The sequence below is a fragment of the Mus pahari genome, chromosome 4 (assembly GCF_900095145.1).
Source record: "Mus pahari chromosome 4, PAHARI_EIJ_v1.1, whole genome shotgun sequence".
Taxonomy (NCBI): Eukaryota; Metazoa; Chordata; class Mammalia; order Rodentia; family Muridae; genus Mus; species Mus pahari.
The window spans coordinates 20,869,895-20,885,111 of NC_034593.1; the positions used below are offsets into that span (position 1 = coordinate 20,869,895).

Consider the following 15,217-nt stretch of genomic DNA (forward strand, 5'->3'; position numbering starts at 1 on the left):
TTTTAGTATTTTATTTATTTTATCTTTTATAAGGCATTTTTATTAAATATTTTCTTCATTTACATTTCAAATGCTTTCCCCAAAGCCCTCTATACCCTCCCCCTGCCCTGATCCCCAACCTACCCACTCCTGCTTCCTGGCCCTGGCATTCCCCTGTACTGGGGCATATGATATAGTTTTTTTATCCTTCCTATAGCATCAAGAATCTACTTGCACAAATCATCAAATCTTGTTGGCCAAATTGAACAGAATAAAAGCATATAATTTATTAAAATTGGTTTGCAATAAGTTAAGAAAAAAATGTGTTGAAACATTTATCCTTTAGTCACATTATAAACTAATTTTAGCTTTTTAGAATAAGTAGATAAAATAGTACTTCAATGTTTTCCCCCACTGACAGATTACACTAAATACATATTATAAAGTAAAGAGCTTAATTAGCTCTTTCCCCCAATTTCTTTTTTTTTTTGATTTTCAAAAAGGTGTAGGACTCATGAACCATGGAAACTTCATCTGCGATAGCCAGCTTTCATAGAACTAGAAGTTCCATACAAGCTACTGGAGAAGAAAGGGAGTCATCAATCAATCTGTCACCATCAAACTTACCAAATGCAACTTACAAGAACCATTGACTTGAGAAGATGCACTCATTGGCAATAGTGGCATGGGTATCACCAAAGTAACCAACCACTTTGCCACTCAATTTAAATCCCGCTCCACAAGATGAGCCCCACACCTGGCACCATTATTTGTCCTATTACCTGTATCTAGATTGTCCATAAGCCGTAAAAGAAAACATAGTAATATCAGGCTGCTAAATAGACACACTAACCATATCAATAACTTACAACTCAACTGAAAGATCAAAAGATCTCTCAACATTATGCTAAGATATCCCTGTGAGTGCTTGGTGGTACTAACAACTGGTCAATGTTCACTGAACAGACTGCTGAATACTCAACCTTAAAGGGAACATGTATATTAAATAAAACCTCTCTAAAGTTTTGTAGGTCATCACAAAAGAGTGAGGAACAAAGTTTATAAGTTAGCAGGCTGGTGAATAACTGACTCTAAGGGACCTTCTGGAAATGGCAAAAAAGCCACACATAGGACACAAAGAAGTCATGAGCATAAATCCTTTACAAGCTTTTGTTTGTTTGTTTGCTTGTTTTAATTAAATATTTACTTTATTTACATTTCAAATATCATCCCTTTTCCTGGTTTCCCCTCCACCCCCCTCCTTTCCTCCCTCCCCCTGCTCCCCAACCCACCCACTCCTGCTTCTTGGCCTTGGCCTTCCCCTACAGTTGGGCATAGAGCTTTCACAGGACCAAGGGCCTCTCCTGCCATTGGTGACCGACTAGGCCATCCTCTGCTAATATGCAACTGGAGCCATGAGTCCTCCCATGTGTACTTTCCCTTTACAAGCTTAACCATACCAAATCCCAGCATGAGGAAGGAAGTTTAGCACACTATCCCACCCCATAATATGGAGCTATTGACAACTGTTAGTTATAGTAAAACACAGTTTTCCCTAGTAGTATAACTGTGGTTAGGTCAAGCACTCACCAGTGAAAAATCACACACCCAAGATTATTTGCACAACAGAAATTGGTCTTGAAGCATTGAAAAAAAAAAAAGTAAGAGAATGAGAAAAGATAGACAAAACTTATAAGAGTAGTGAATGGGGCTGAGCTGAGAAAATTAGAGGGTGAATATGATGAACAGTTCTTTGAATAAAAGTCTCAAAAGTAAAAATAAATATCAAAAATTAAATGTATTATTGGCTAGAGACAAGAATTTCACAGTTACTAGGTTCTTCCCAGTCAAAGTTAACAAATATTATATTAACCTATGTTAAACACATAGCATTAAAACTTTCATGTCTTTTTACACAGAAAGTAACAAATTTATTCTAAATTTAGAGTAGTTAAAACATATTGAAATATTAAAGTCCCTTTTGTATTTTTCATTTTTATGAGATTTAAAAACACATTGTTGTTTGAATACTTTCTATTTTAAAAAACATGAATTATTCATTACATCTTATAGAGTCAACAATTTATTTCATCACAATTTAGAACTTATGCCCATTAAAATACACATTTTCCCAAGTTTCAAACAAAACACTTTACATAGATTATCTTCTCCTATAAGAAAATATAACCTAAACATTTCTCAAGTAACCAAGTCAACATTTATATATATATATATATATATATATATATATATATATATATATATATTAATAATTATCATATCCTCATTTCTCAGATCTATGAAACAGTGATTTAAACAGCAGATGCCGAATGAGGCAGGAACAAAGCTAGCTTCTGTCAAAGCTGGATGAGAACAGAACTATAAGCAGGATGAAGTTAAAGCCTGAATGTATAGAGCACTTTGCAGGGTCACTGGTGACTTTAAGGTGACACCAAGGCAGTGGATGGAGAAGCAGAGTCCTGCTTCCTCCATCTTGTCTGCGTTTTCATCTTCACTGGCAGTTACTCTTCTCAGCATCCTGCTGTCTATCTCAGGGGAAAGTTCATGAATGAGTGCTTGTGCTGTTCCGCTAAAGGATACCACAGGAAGGTCTCAGTTCAGGAAGTTACGCCAACCATCAACCTCCTGAATGTACTGACAAATTTCTCCACGCCATTCCTAATTGTATTGAACAAAAGATTTCTCACACAACATGCTTTAAATCTATAATTTTGGTCAGCAGATAGTGGTATAAATTTTATTGCTAAAATATTTTCACTTCAGTACCAGCCACTAAAATTCTAAAACAAATCAAATATGGCAAAGTCAAAGAAGCAATTATTCCACCTTTTCCAAACAAACTGGTGCCAATCACCCCAGAGCAAGAAGACTGTAATGAGCCAATTACTCACTGACTTCCCAAATTGATCTTTACAATAAAACACGAGAATCAAAAGACAGTGCAGAATCTTCTCTGATAGGGGACAACATTTTATTTTATACCTAATATTCAGCATTTACCCCAAAGCCAACTTGACCAACATTCTTTTGGAACTCATGCCTAAGAACACTGGCTTACCTTGTTTTTAGATAAATATTCATCATGGAGACAGCCCTCATTGCCATAGGCCAGCTTGATGATGCTTGATCTGTTTTAGTGTGACACTTTTGTTCAGTTGCTGTAACAAATGTGCTACTATTTCTCTCTCTCTCTCTCTCTCTCTCTCTCTCTCTCTCTCTCTCTCTCTCTCTCTCTCCTTATCTCATTTAAATACATTTATAACAGTTTTGTTTTGAAAGAAACTGACACAAATCCAAATATTCTAGAAATAATACTTTATGCACTAGACCAGTGGTTCTCAACCTTCCTAATGCTGCGATCTTTTCTATAGTCTCTTATGTCGTGGTGACAGCCAAACATAAAACTACATTTGCTGCTACATCACAACTGGAATTTTCATACTGTAATGAATAATGATATGAATATATATTTTCAATGGCCTTAGGTAACCCCTGTGAAGGGGTCATTCAAGAGCCAAAGTCGGAGTCATAATACACAGGCTGAGCCCACTGTGCTAACAGAAGTAGGTTCCTTTTCAAGAGTTTAATGAAAGTGAGGGTCTGAAATATGTTATATGCATAAATATGCAATTAATAAATGACTTTTTAAAAGGAAAAGTGTTTAATGAAAAGCAATTTTGGGCTGAACATGATTCAAAGTAGCAAACTCAAGACTAAACCTCAGGACTCAGACGGAACAGAGCAATCTGAGATAAGCCTCTGTGATAGACCATGTGGTTGGGTGAGTTCTTCATTTATCTTACCTGCTTCATTTGTGGTGCTGAAACTCGACCATATTGTGGTTTTAAAGGACAAAATGTGAGCAAGCATGTAGAATTTAAACCAGATCCACTGTAAAGTCCTTATTAGTTCTATAGTAACCCACAAAAGAGGAAATAACATTTTAAAAAGTAAACAAAAAAAGTTTCCATTAACTTAATCACAAAGCACATCATAGGAAATGATGCTGGGACCACAACTTCTTCTCAGAAAAGACAACATATGGTGTGATTACAAACACCAGCTCCACACACAGCATTTCTTTTAACTTTTTAGCGTGCAAGCACGCCACTGCACAGGATTTTCAATTGGAGAAATTTGGAAATAAAAGGCAATGATAGCTACGAAGATGGCTGAATTATAGGAATACTGTAGAATATAAATGCTATAAAATAAAAACAATGAGGTACTGAAAGCCTTCATATGAAAAGGTTCTGTAAGAATAAAATAAGATGACTATGAAAATTAGGAGAAATTATGAATGCTTCTTTCTTTATTTTCTAATTAGTAGTTTTCAGTGGTGAGAATTACATCCTAACCACATGGAATAATTCTACTTGAAAAATGCATGGCCAGGCACACTGGTCAGCAAGATGTACCTGAACAGCAGGCTGAAGAAATATGGTCGACTTGTATTGATTAAGGTTATGCATTTTATCATTTATTCAATTCTATTACATTGTCAAAATATCTACTGAAGACTGAGAAAGTAATAAAGTCTTACTCTCCCCATGGCAAAAATTTATGTATGATATTAAAAGTGTTATGAAATACTATAAAATTCAAGATTAAATCAAGAGCATAATATCTGTTTATCTAAAAACAATGATTTTGAGACTTGACGCTGTAATAAAAGTTTTAGAAAAATTAAGATTAAAAAGTGAAATCTGTAGGGAATATGTTGTATTTTAAACAATTTGCATTAAAATACCACAGATAATTTTGACTTAATACTATTTTCTATCTATTGCTGAAAATATTCTGACCTCACCTTGGTAGAACATCAGGTTTTCTTATTAAACCTGACAAGTAAATAAAACAGAAATTTTACTGAGAGTAAAGTTTTTTTCTACATTTCTCTTTAAAACTAAGGATCTCAATTTTGACTCTATCTTCCTTCTGAAAACACTGTGCATGACTGAGGTGAACTGTGAACTTAAAAATTGAATATATTCTTTTCTAAAATAAATCACTCAATAGCAATGTTCTTAGAGACACTATTCCTAATTATTTAAGGGGCCACAGGAAAAGATAAATGGGAAGAAATGCCAGCATGACAAAAACAACAATGACTTCCCCATGTTAGTCCATCAAGGGTTCTAGACAGAAGTTTAAACTTGCATCCAAGAGCACAGAACCCCACAAGAGAGGAGCCGCAGTCAACATCTGTTCATGGACTCAGTTTCTGAAGGCCTTTGCCATTAGCTTCATACTTATGTATTGTCATCTACAAGGTACATCCCAATAATCAAAACCATCAGTGATCAGCGCCTTCATTACCTTTCTGCTTCAAGATTAAAAATTTCCCAAGTTGCCTTTACTCAGCGAGTGAACATTTAAAGAACTCATTGAAGCTTTCCAAAAGCCGGGTTCAGACAAAGAATCGTACTAGGAAGCGTAGAAGAAAGTGAAGCCAAAGGAGCACATACTTTGCGATGACTGTTGAAGGAATAGGAGATGTCTTACCAAGTACCCCAAGCCGATAGTTGACTGTGATGACGATCACATTGCCATAGCTTGCCAAGACACTCCCATCATACAGATTTCCAGTACCTTCCATGTAAGAGCCGCCATGGATGTACACCATCACTGGTTTGGGACCCCCACTGTCCCGAATATCTGCAAAACAAATGGTTGGCAATTATAGTTATCCCCAACTACGTGCGTAATGAAACACAGTGCATTTTTGCATTTTAAGTACAGGAGGAGGGCATGATTTTACATATCTTTTAAATCGCTGTTTTTCTTAAAGTGTTTCTTGAGCAATTCCTACTAGGAACTATTTATAAGGAAAGAACAACAGGCACCCATCGTTTTCTGTCTAAAGCTTGTCCATTCAAGAGATGGACATGCTATTCATGAACTGTTAAGAAAGGATAATGATTCATTTCTATATGGAGTCATCTATCCCTCCTCTATTACTGTGGAGCTTTGTATCAAAGACAACATGATTACATTAAGTCATTTGTGGTCCCATTTGTGAGTATAATTAGACCACTGTATTATTCATTTCAGAGTTTAATATTCCTGCTTAAGAACTGTCAATGATTAGAAGTAGAAGTAGGTGCACCTAAGCACCTGTGGTTGATACATGTATGGAATGTCGTGGAAATGATGCATCTAGAGAAGTCACAGCATTCACCCATCCAGCCCAAACTTAGTCTTTGGAAGAAGAAGAAAAAAAAAAAAAAAAGAAGTCTATTTACACTACTCCCTATAGCTAATGGACTCCTCTCAGTCTTCTGTGCTCTGGTTTTAATCATATAGGTGTGCGATGATTAAGCTAAGGTCAAGTGCCGAAACGCACAATCTAGTGTCATCCTTGTGATTTTCGCCCAGTCTCAGTTTCGGTATTTTGCTAAGATTTACTGGCCACGACTATGTGATTTTTCAGCAAGAATGTCGAAATAACAAAAACAAACAACCCAAAGAAAAGCCAACAAAGTGATGTGATTTTATCCGTTTTTAAAACCATCGTAATTGCTGCTGAAATGGCTAACCTGGATGTTGATTCAGTCACAAGCCTTGACCACGTCCTCATATGGCTTTAAACAGAACAGTACTGTTTGATATCAAGTTGTGTGCCTGAATGCTCGTAAGCGCCTCTGTACCGAGTATATTACGTTTAACTCTGGTTTGAAAGTGTTGTTTGACAATATAGTTTAATTTCTTTACTTCAGAATATTCCAATCAAATCAGAGTGTCCTATAATCTTTGATTCAGGACACCAGCTTCCACTGGAAGCATAAGTTGTAGATCACAGGGAGAGCTGGGATGGTTTAGAGGCTGTTTCACCCTCCTTTCAGAAAGAAAACACCAACTTAAAAGTCCCATTTTGGTTTACTGTGACCGAGTGACTTCTATGAATGAAAACTCACTTTTAGATCAAAAAAGAACAGTTTCTCTTGTTTATACAGACCTCCATGTTGAGAAAATGGCTCATGGCACAGCATAAAGACTTTCTTACTATCTGTCTGTCTGTCTTCCTTTCTTTTTAAAGTAATCAATTTTCAGACAAGAGTTCATTTATTTACTTTTAGTTTCTTTGACTTTATAATTGATTTTTAGTTTAGCATAAAATTAATGGGCTTCGTTATGATAACTTCATGCAATAACCATTAGGCTTGTTCTAAGTTGTCCCTGTAAGAAAGATCAGTTTTAAATGAATCACTGCCTGTGTGTATATGTGCATTCTTGACTCCCTCCTGGATATATGAACTTCACATGAATGAGCTGGATCAGAGTAAGAACATTTTTACATTGTGGACATCTGCATAGTCATCATATTTATCGTCTCCTGAAGTTGACAGGCAAAAGATACTCCCTCGTTTTAAATGTTATTTATTTAATTTAGTTTTGTGTTTCTGGATATTTTTCCTGCATGTGTACCTGTGTGCCTAGTGACTGAGTTGTCAAAGAGACTCGAAGGTTCAATAGCGATGGAATTAAATACACTTGTGAGTTTCCATGTGGGCACCATGAGTTGAGCCCAGTGCTCTTAAACCCTGAGCCAACTCTCCAGCCCATGTGTTCCCTCTTATATGATGATTCAAAGGCTTGCGGAGCTGTCAGGTTTAAAAGGGAGAGTAATTCTTTTCCTGATTGTTAAACCACACACCTAAAATGCCTCCTTGCCACATAAAATTTTAGCTCCTTATTTTTCTTGTATGGCTGGCATTGAAGAAGCAATAATAAATTATTAAACTGAAATCATTAGCCCAACTGTTCGCAGCAGACACTGTACTCTGCTAATTGTATGCTTGGAGGTAACGCAGAGGGAGGCTGCTTCAGAATTCTCCTTTAATTAAAATTACATAGAATTACAAAGCACCCACTGTGAACAGTAATGAAGTCTTGGTAGAGCCATTCTGTTCACCTGGAAGACAATCCAGGCACACATCGAAAAGACTAGCCCTGCGCCTCGCCTCGCAACAGACCTACCTGGGCAGTGTCACAAGTGCAAACATGTCAGCAGAAGCTAGGGTTTGGACCCAAGCAAGTCTCTTTCTTTTTCCTTGAAATGTATATCTGAAGGAATCACAAATATTAGGGGCAATTCGAATTTCCAAATCAGGTTTTCAAACTTTTGAGAGACTTTGGTCTTACCTAAGATATTAGAATTTTGAGCTGTTCTTTGCTGTGAACTTAATTTTTTTCTTTTGAAGTGATGCTAAACTTAAATAATATAATGTGTGTTGATTCCTAAAATTACTAAAATTAATTTAGTGTATGAAAACCTTTAGAATATATTGGATTCTTCTATTATAACTAGAATTCTTGGTTAGTGGTAAATGTTTTACCTGAATGGCATATTTTTATTTGTTTGCACAATCCCTAAGTCTTTTTGCTGTTAATAAAAACTAGTTAAAATTATAACTATGCAATAATACTTGTTCATGTACTTTAACAATCATATTTTGACAGTTTTTCTATTTTATCATCAGCTCATGTATTAAATGTTATTTTGTAGTTAATAATGAAAATTTTAGAACCACAATGTTTTTGAAACCTTCCTTGTTATTTAGTTCCCTATATAATAGATAAGGTCTATCAACTTTGTTCTTTACCTACAATTTTTTGGCTTTATATAAATGGCTACTTTAGTCTTTACTAAAATGGGCAGTTAATGGGTTCTTAAAATACTAGCTTAGAATTGATGCAGGAGAGCCCATCCTGTCATAGGCAGTGCCACCCCTGGGCACATGGACCTGGACTGTGTAAAAAGTCAGGTTAGCATGCCAGGGAAACAAGTCAGTTAATGGTGTTCCTCCATAGTTTTGACTTCAGTTTCTGCCTTAAGGGTCCTGTCTGAGTTTCTGCCCTGACTGTCCATCATGACAGACTGAAAAGCATAAGCAGAATTAAACTTTTACTCCACCACCCCCAAAAATACTAGCTTAGTTCTAGTCAAACTGTAAAGTTTCACAAGTATATTCATAATTCTGTCATTCTCTTTAGGTCTTGTTAAACACAGCGAGTTTGAGAGAAGAATAATGAAGGACACCATCGATTATTTTCTTCTAAAGTATTAATAAAGAACTCTAAGGATTTTTCAGACTAATTCAATAATAGATTTGGAATATGAACCCTTACCCTGAGTAAGCACCTTACTTACAACTAATATTTTAAACCAAGGTAGACAGTGTCAATGAGCCAGGCCATTTCATAGGAAAGTCTGTGCATGACATCTAGGACCAAGCATCTCAGCTCCTCTGAATGCTCCCACTGAATAATTGCATGATTCCTTAAATATGAACTTTTGTTTCTTTTTAAGGGGTCACAGACTGGCTAATTGGCCATATTTTAGAAGTTTTGGAGATTTAATAGTTTTTAACATGTGAAGCATTGCCTTAATTAAATTTTTTGTCTGATATGTACAGAGAGAAGCTTGAAGACATGCCCATGCCTTTTGCTCATGTTTCTGGGTGCCAATTATCATTCAGTCCTGCTAGTGTGAAATAGAAGGCTTGGCCTAATGTGCTCTTGTTAGCCTAGGCACAAAACAAGCATGTAGTGTGGTTACAAAAAACTTGGAGGGAACTTGAGTCTGTATGGTGTTAATAAATTCCATCTAAATATTTAAATGCTAATATTGAGATATTTTGGCAAAATTAAATATATCTCTGTAATCTTCTAAGTTCTTTGACTAAATTGAGAGAAACCTGAACTACTATTTGAAAACATTTTAGGAGTTCAGATTAGCCTGTATAACAGAGTTCTTTTGAGTATTATAAATTGTAAGTTAAGAACGATGTGAATTATTTGGCTGGGAGATTGGTGCAGACGAGGAATTAGAAGTAATCATCTCTACAGAGAAGTCTGTAATGCCATAGTGAATAATGGACAAAGGATGCTGAATGTCAAGGGGAACACAGAACTCAGTGCTGGAGACACGGCTAGTGAATTAGGGCACAGGGAAGATGCGGGGATTTGCAAAATAACCTGAAAGAAGGACTGTAATTGCATCCTTTGCTCTGTCCAGTGATGCCAATTCAACATTTGCCACAAATTCAAACGAGATATTAGATCATTTTGATTTGTATCACATCCACAAAATAGTTCCAAGAGCACTGAAGAGGGGACATTCAGAATTTACTAAGTGTTTTCTTGATGAGATATCTGCATGTATCTTTCATGTCTCTGCAGTAATTGTGACATGCAGCACAGAAAAATGGGCTGCACTGAAACTAAGTGCTAGGACAGGAGACAGCCTTAGATATGTAAAAGCATTCCTTGATTTGGTAACTCTGGCAAAGTGGCTTCCTATGTTGTGGTTGAGACCTGACATTTAAGCAGCTGTTTAGAGTACACTTAATAATGAACTAAAAATGCTAAAAGTGATTCAAAAAATGTTCTGTAAAATAGATGCAGGTGCAGCACAAATAAACTGACTATTAATACACAGAAGTATGTGTGCCAAACATGTAAATATATGGTAGCTATCTCACTCCATGGGAAAATCACCTGATTAAATCAGCAACTGGAAAAAAATTAAACTGGAGTGATGATATTCTAGAATTATTACTATAGTACCCAATTTTGGACTTTACAACTATCCCTCAAAAGCAATCAATCCTCTATACCAACAATGTGCAGGATATTGGACTGTCAGAAAATTTTACATATTTTACAGTTCCTTGTAGCCCAAACTGAGAACATCACCCATGTCCCAGATAGCCTAAAAATATTCTGAATGTTTGACTCAAGTATAAATTTATTCTTTAACTATTTAGCACTGGAAATTGTGTGACTTAGCCATGTCTTTTAATTATTTAATATTAATAATAGTGGTTAGCTTATGCATAATGACTATGCATTTACTAAGATCCATGGTAAATGAATATACAATCGAACAATCATAAATTACACTATAGTCACAATTATTTTTCATGACTTGTTTATTCATGTGTGTTCAGTACATGTGTTCACTCACACAGCTGGGGATGTTGATGGGAAGAGACATCAGAGCTGATACTGCAGGTGTTTGTGAGGTTCATGGGGTGAGTACTGTGCTCTGAACTCTGGACCTCTAATAGAACAGTGGGTTGGTTTGAATAAGATTGAGTCCTTAGGACTATATATTTGTATGCTTCATTCCTAGGTAATGAGCTATCAGGGAAGAATTAGGGGGTGTGGCCTTGCTGTAGGAAGTGCTTAACTAGGGGTAGGCTTTAAAATTTTAAAACCGTGGGCTAGGCCCACTGTCTATCTCTCTGCCTGCTGCCTGAGGATCTGGATGTAGAACACCCAAAGACTTCTGAAGTACCATGTCTGCCGTGTGCTGCTGTGCTTCCAACCATGCTGATAGTAGACTAAGCCTTTGAAACTGTAAGAAAACCTCCAGTTAAATGATTTCTTCTATAGATGTTGGTCATGGTATCTTTTCACAGCAATAGAGCACTAATATATGCAATATGTATTCTTAATGAATGAGACATCTTTCCAGCCTATTAAAAATTCTTAAGTGTTATAAAATGAAAACTTGAAAATATAACAATTAAGCTCTCAGTATTTTGCCTCTACCATTTATGTTTCCATTACAGAAGAGTTTGTTCAATTTGTATCAAAAAATAAAAAATAAAAGGATGAAAATTGTGTATGAAAGTTATTTGGTCATAGATACCATCAATGACTTGAGAGAATACATCTGCTCATGTAGGGACAGATTACTTTATTTTGGAAAAATCAGTCTTTCCTTCTTATAAATATCTTTCTGAGATTTATTTCCGAGGAATAAATATTTTTTCTGAGGCTTGAGGAACAACATAAAATTGTAGCTTATATTAATCACCTCTGAAAAATTATATTTAGGATAACATTCAAATCAAAATCAAAATAAAATATATATGCACAATAACCATAAAATCCTGAATGAAAGGGAGATGGACTGAATGCACCAGTGTTTCTCTAGGAACTTAATTATATATCAGGTTGAAAGGCAGGCTGAGAGAGATAGCAAATACTTGGATTTTATAGTTAATCAGAACTGTATGATATAAGATTATAGGATGGAGAAAACAATCCCATATCAATGAACTAGGACATATTTTATTATACATGGATATAATACTAAGACAGTAACAAGATTTTATTTCATATTGTTAAATTATCTAAAAACTATACATATTTTGAAATGAAAATTTTATCTGTAATCTTATTTTGTTTATTTCATTTCTTATCAATATGTGTCTGCATGTCTGTGTTTTGGTGTAAATGTGTGTCGGCTCAGGTACCCATTGTGTCCAGAAGAAAGCATGGAGCAATCTGGACCTGAGTTATCTGGACATAACTGATGGGACTGAACTAAGGTCCTGTAACAGGGAAGACAGTTCTCTTACCTCAGAACAAGTCTCTAGCATCATAAACCAACAGATTACTAAGGGACCAGGCCACTTATGTGGATACCCTTATTATTATTATTATTATTATTATTATTATTATTATTACTTACCCTAATAGCTGGGGTGCCTTTGTTCTCTATGTACTATCATTTAACTGATATGATATTTAAGCATATCAATACAAAGCAGGATTGAAAAAAATCTAAGTCATATTGCTCAAGAAACACTTTGTATCAGCTTATTTCTCCTTGATAGAGCATGGAGTATCTTGAAAAAGGAAGTAAAATGTCATAATGATACACAGTCAAATTGGGCCGAAGTATTTACACAGATTAGAGCACATGCAATGGGTACGAGGACTACAAGGGGAAAATTGTTAGTTCAAAGAATATGGACTGATTCATCAAAACATGGGATGAAACATATCAAAAGTCAGTTCAAGAAAACCAAAAGAGAAAAAAGAAAAGCCCCTCTTTTTAAAACATCTGAATGGTTGGCATCAAAATGTAAAATGTAACATTCACTTTAAAAATTTTTTTTAAAATGCATATTTATGTGTAACAACAAGCAAGAAGACAAAACACATCCAAAACAGGAATTTGAAAAGAACTCTTCAAAAAAAGACAAGAAGTAAAAAAATTAGGAAGGGGTGGAAAAGTGATCGTGGCCCTGGTCATGCAAAGAGATTTGGTGGGGGAAAAAATACCTTCATCTTCAGCACCGTCATTATCACCTAAATCATCTGTGTGTTTCTTTGTAAGGGGACCTAGGATTGAGAGTGGAGAAATGGAGGGAAAAAAAAAAAGACAATTCAAGAATAAACAAGACTGAGGGGGGAAAAATAAACGTAAATACTAAAATTCCCAAGGATATTTCAAAAAAGAAAAAAAAAAAAAAAAAGAGTCAGGGAAGTGGCTTGTATCACGGTTGATTTTTTTTTTTTTTAAGAAAAAAAAAAAAACCCTTCCCCCAAATCCAAAATATCTCATAGATTTGGTTTCTGAACATTTTCAGCATTAAAAATACACCATGGTTCAGTCTTTTAATCAGAGGCCAAGGAATGTTTTGGTTTTGGTTTTGCTTTTTTCTTTCTTTCTTTCTTTTTTTTTTTTTTTTGTAAAAATACCCACTTCACGTTAAAAAAATGAACAGTTTAATTATTTAAATATACTTAACTTATTCAGCATCCTCTTTAATTAAGTTTATGAAACTCATAAATACATAGCAGGTCAAACTGGTCTTTAACTTGTGATAGGATAACATTAAGAAAAGAAAAGTAGAAATGTTCTTTAAGTTGTTCTTTTTCTGCTTTCTTAAAATTCTGTCTTTGTATGATCATTACCACTTTTATTTTACACATTTTTAACTTATACATTTAAAAAACCTGCGACTTTTTAAAATTACTTGTCATGACACAAGTACTCCCCCATGCGTTTTAATTTAAATGTTAGTTGTGGATTTAAGGCAATTGTCACATGCAGGAATGTATCAACAGATAATTTTTTTCACTTGGCAGAGAAAAGGTACCATCAATAGAAGGCATGTTGAGCTATCAAAGTAGTTAAACAGTCAAGGCTAATACTTCAAAATCAACTTTATAAAACAGTAGACTCATGCCATTGTGCAATTTTATGTTCACTGTATTTATTTATAATAGTGTCATGTTTTAGGAGAAGAATTGCCTTAAAACACCGTGGATGCTTAATACATGTTTTATTGTCTCTAACAGTGCTACTTTGCTTGTGTAAAAAGCACACTGAAGGGGAAGTTAAAGGCCATATGTAAGTAATTTTTAAGTGTCACAGAATTGACATACACAGCACACAAAAGCAAGTCAAGCCCCACATAGCCTTACTGAATTTCTATAACCATTTCATTTGTATGACATTTCATAATCCTCATGCAAAAAGCAGTCACTACAAACACAGGACACTCTATTGAAACGGACAGCCAATCACATAGCAATAACCAAAAAGAATTTTGTCATGCATAATGTAAGAGTCTTAGAAAGCACACTGTAAAGGAATGGACAGTCACGCCTTGATTCCAACCATGTGAGGATTAACACAGCAAGCATTAACTATAAGCACACATGACAGGGAAGGACTGGCAAACATTTGAGAAAGGTATTACACCTTTTCAACAAAACTTTTTCTGTTTATAATTTACAACTAAACCTACTGTAATATCACTCAATGAATAGGAAACACCATATCAAAAACAAACAGGCAAAATAATAAGGTAAAACATGTTTTCTTTTCTGGTCCAAGAACTACTGCTGCAAATATCAATCACTGGTGAAAGTCAAAATATTGAAAAACTAAAAGTTGGTGATATAAGGAAAGTACCTATTAGGTATTAGAATTATGAGGTCATGGTAGTCATGGTAACACGGTCATTCAAAAATTAAAAAAAAAAAAGGAGACTGCAAAGCCAATTCAGTTATATGTTTTCATAAACACACCTTAAAACATAATTCAGTTGATAAAGACTACATGAGTAGAATGGCTTATGTTAACTATGTGTCAGTTGCAAGATCACAGACACCCACACTTAATAAGAACTCATTCAAATACAAAAAGCACATAAGGTTATCTGATGGCTATTAACTATACTTACATATCTAATAAGAGTTCCTGAAAATATGAATATGTCTAACTTGTAACTTTAAAATTGGAGAATTGTAATATTTGAAACATTTCTAATTTCAAAATATCCTATAAAACACTACCATAATTTTATTACCTAAAGATTGAAATATTTTTCACATTCCTGTTTTCTAAGATCCTATAAAAATGTGGCTTACACATAGACTAATAGACTGACTACAAAAACAG

General features: G+C 34.9%; 1 protein-coding gene across 10 annotated transcripts in view; it reads right to left on the minus strand.

The window, feature by feature from the left end:
- Nlgn1 (neuroligin 1) overlaps positions 1 to 15,217 on the minus strand; it is an 867,654-nt gene that overhangs the window by 458,837 nt on the left and 393,600 nt on the right. For 9 of the 10 annotated variants that reach the window (XM_029537342.1, XM_029537337.1, XM_029537346.1 and 6 more), the window contains one exon: positions 5,506 to 5,658. In XM_029537342.1, coding sequence (XP_029393202.1) covers positions 5,506 to 5,658 — 153 coding nt within the window. Of the gene's footprint in view, positions 1 to 5,505; positions 5,659 to 13,086; positions 13,147 to 15,217 lie in introns of all 10 variants that reach the window. The other variant, XM_021195935.2, reaches the window with a different exon arrangement.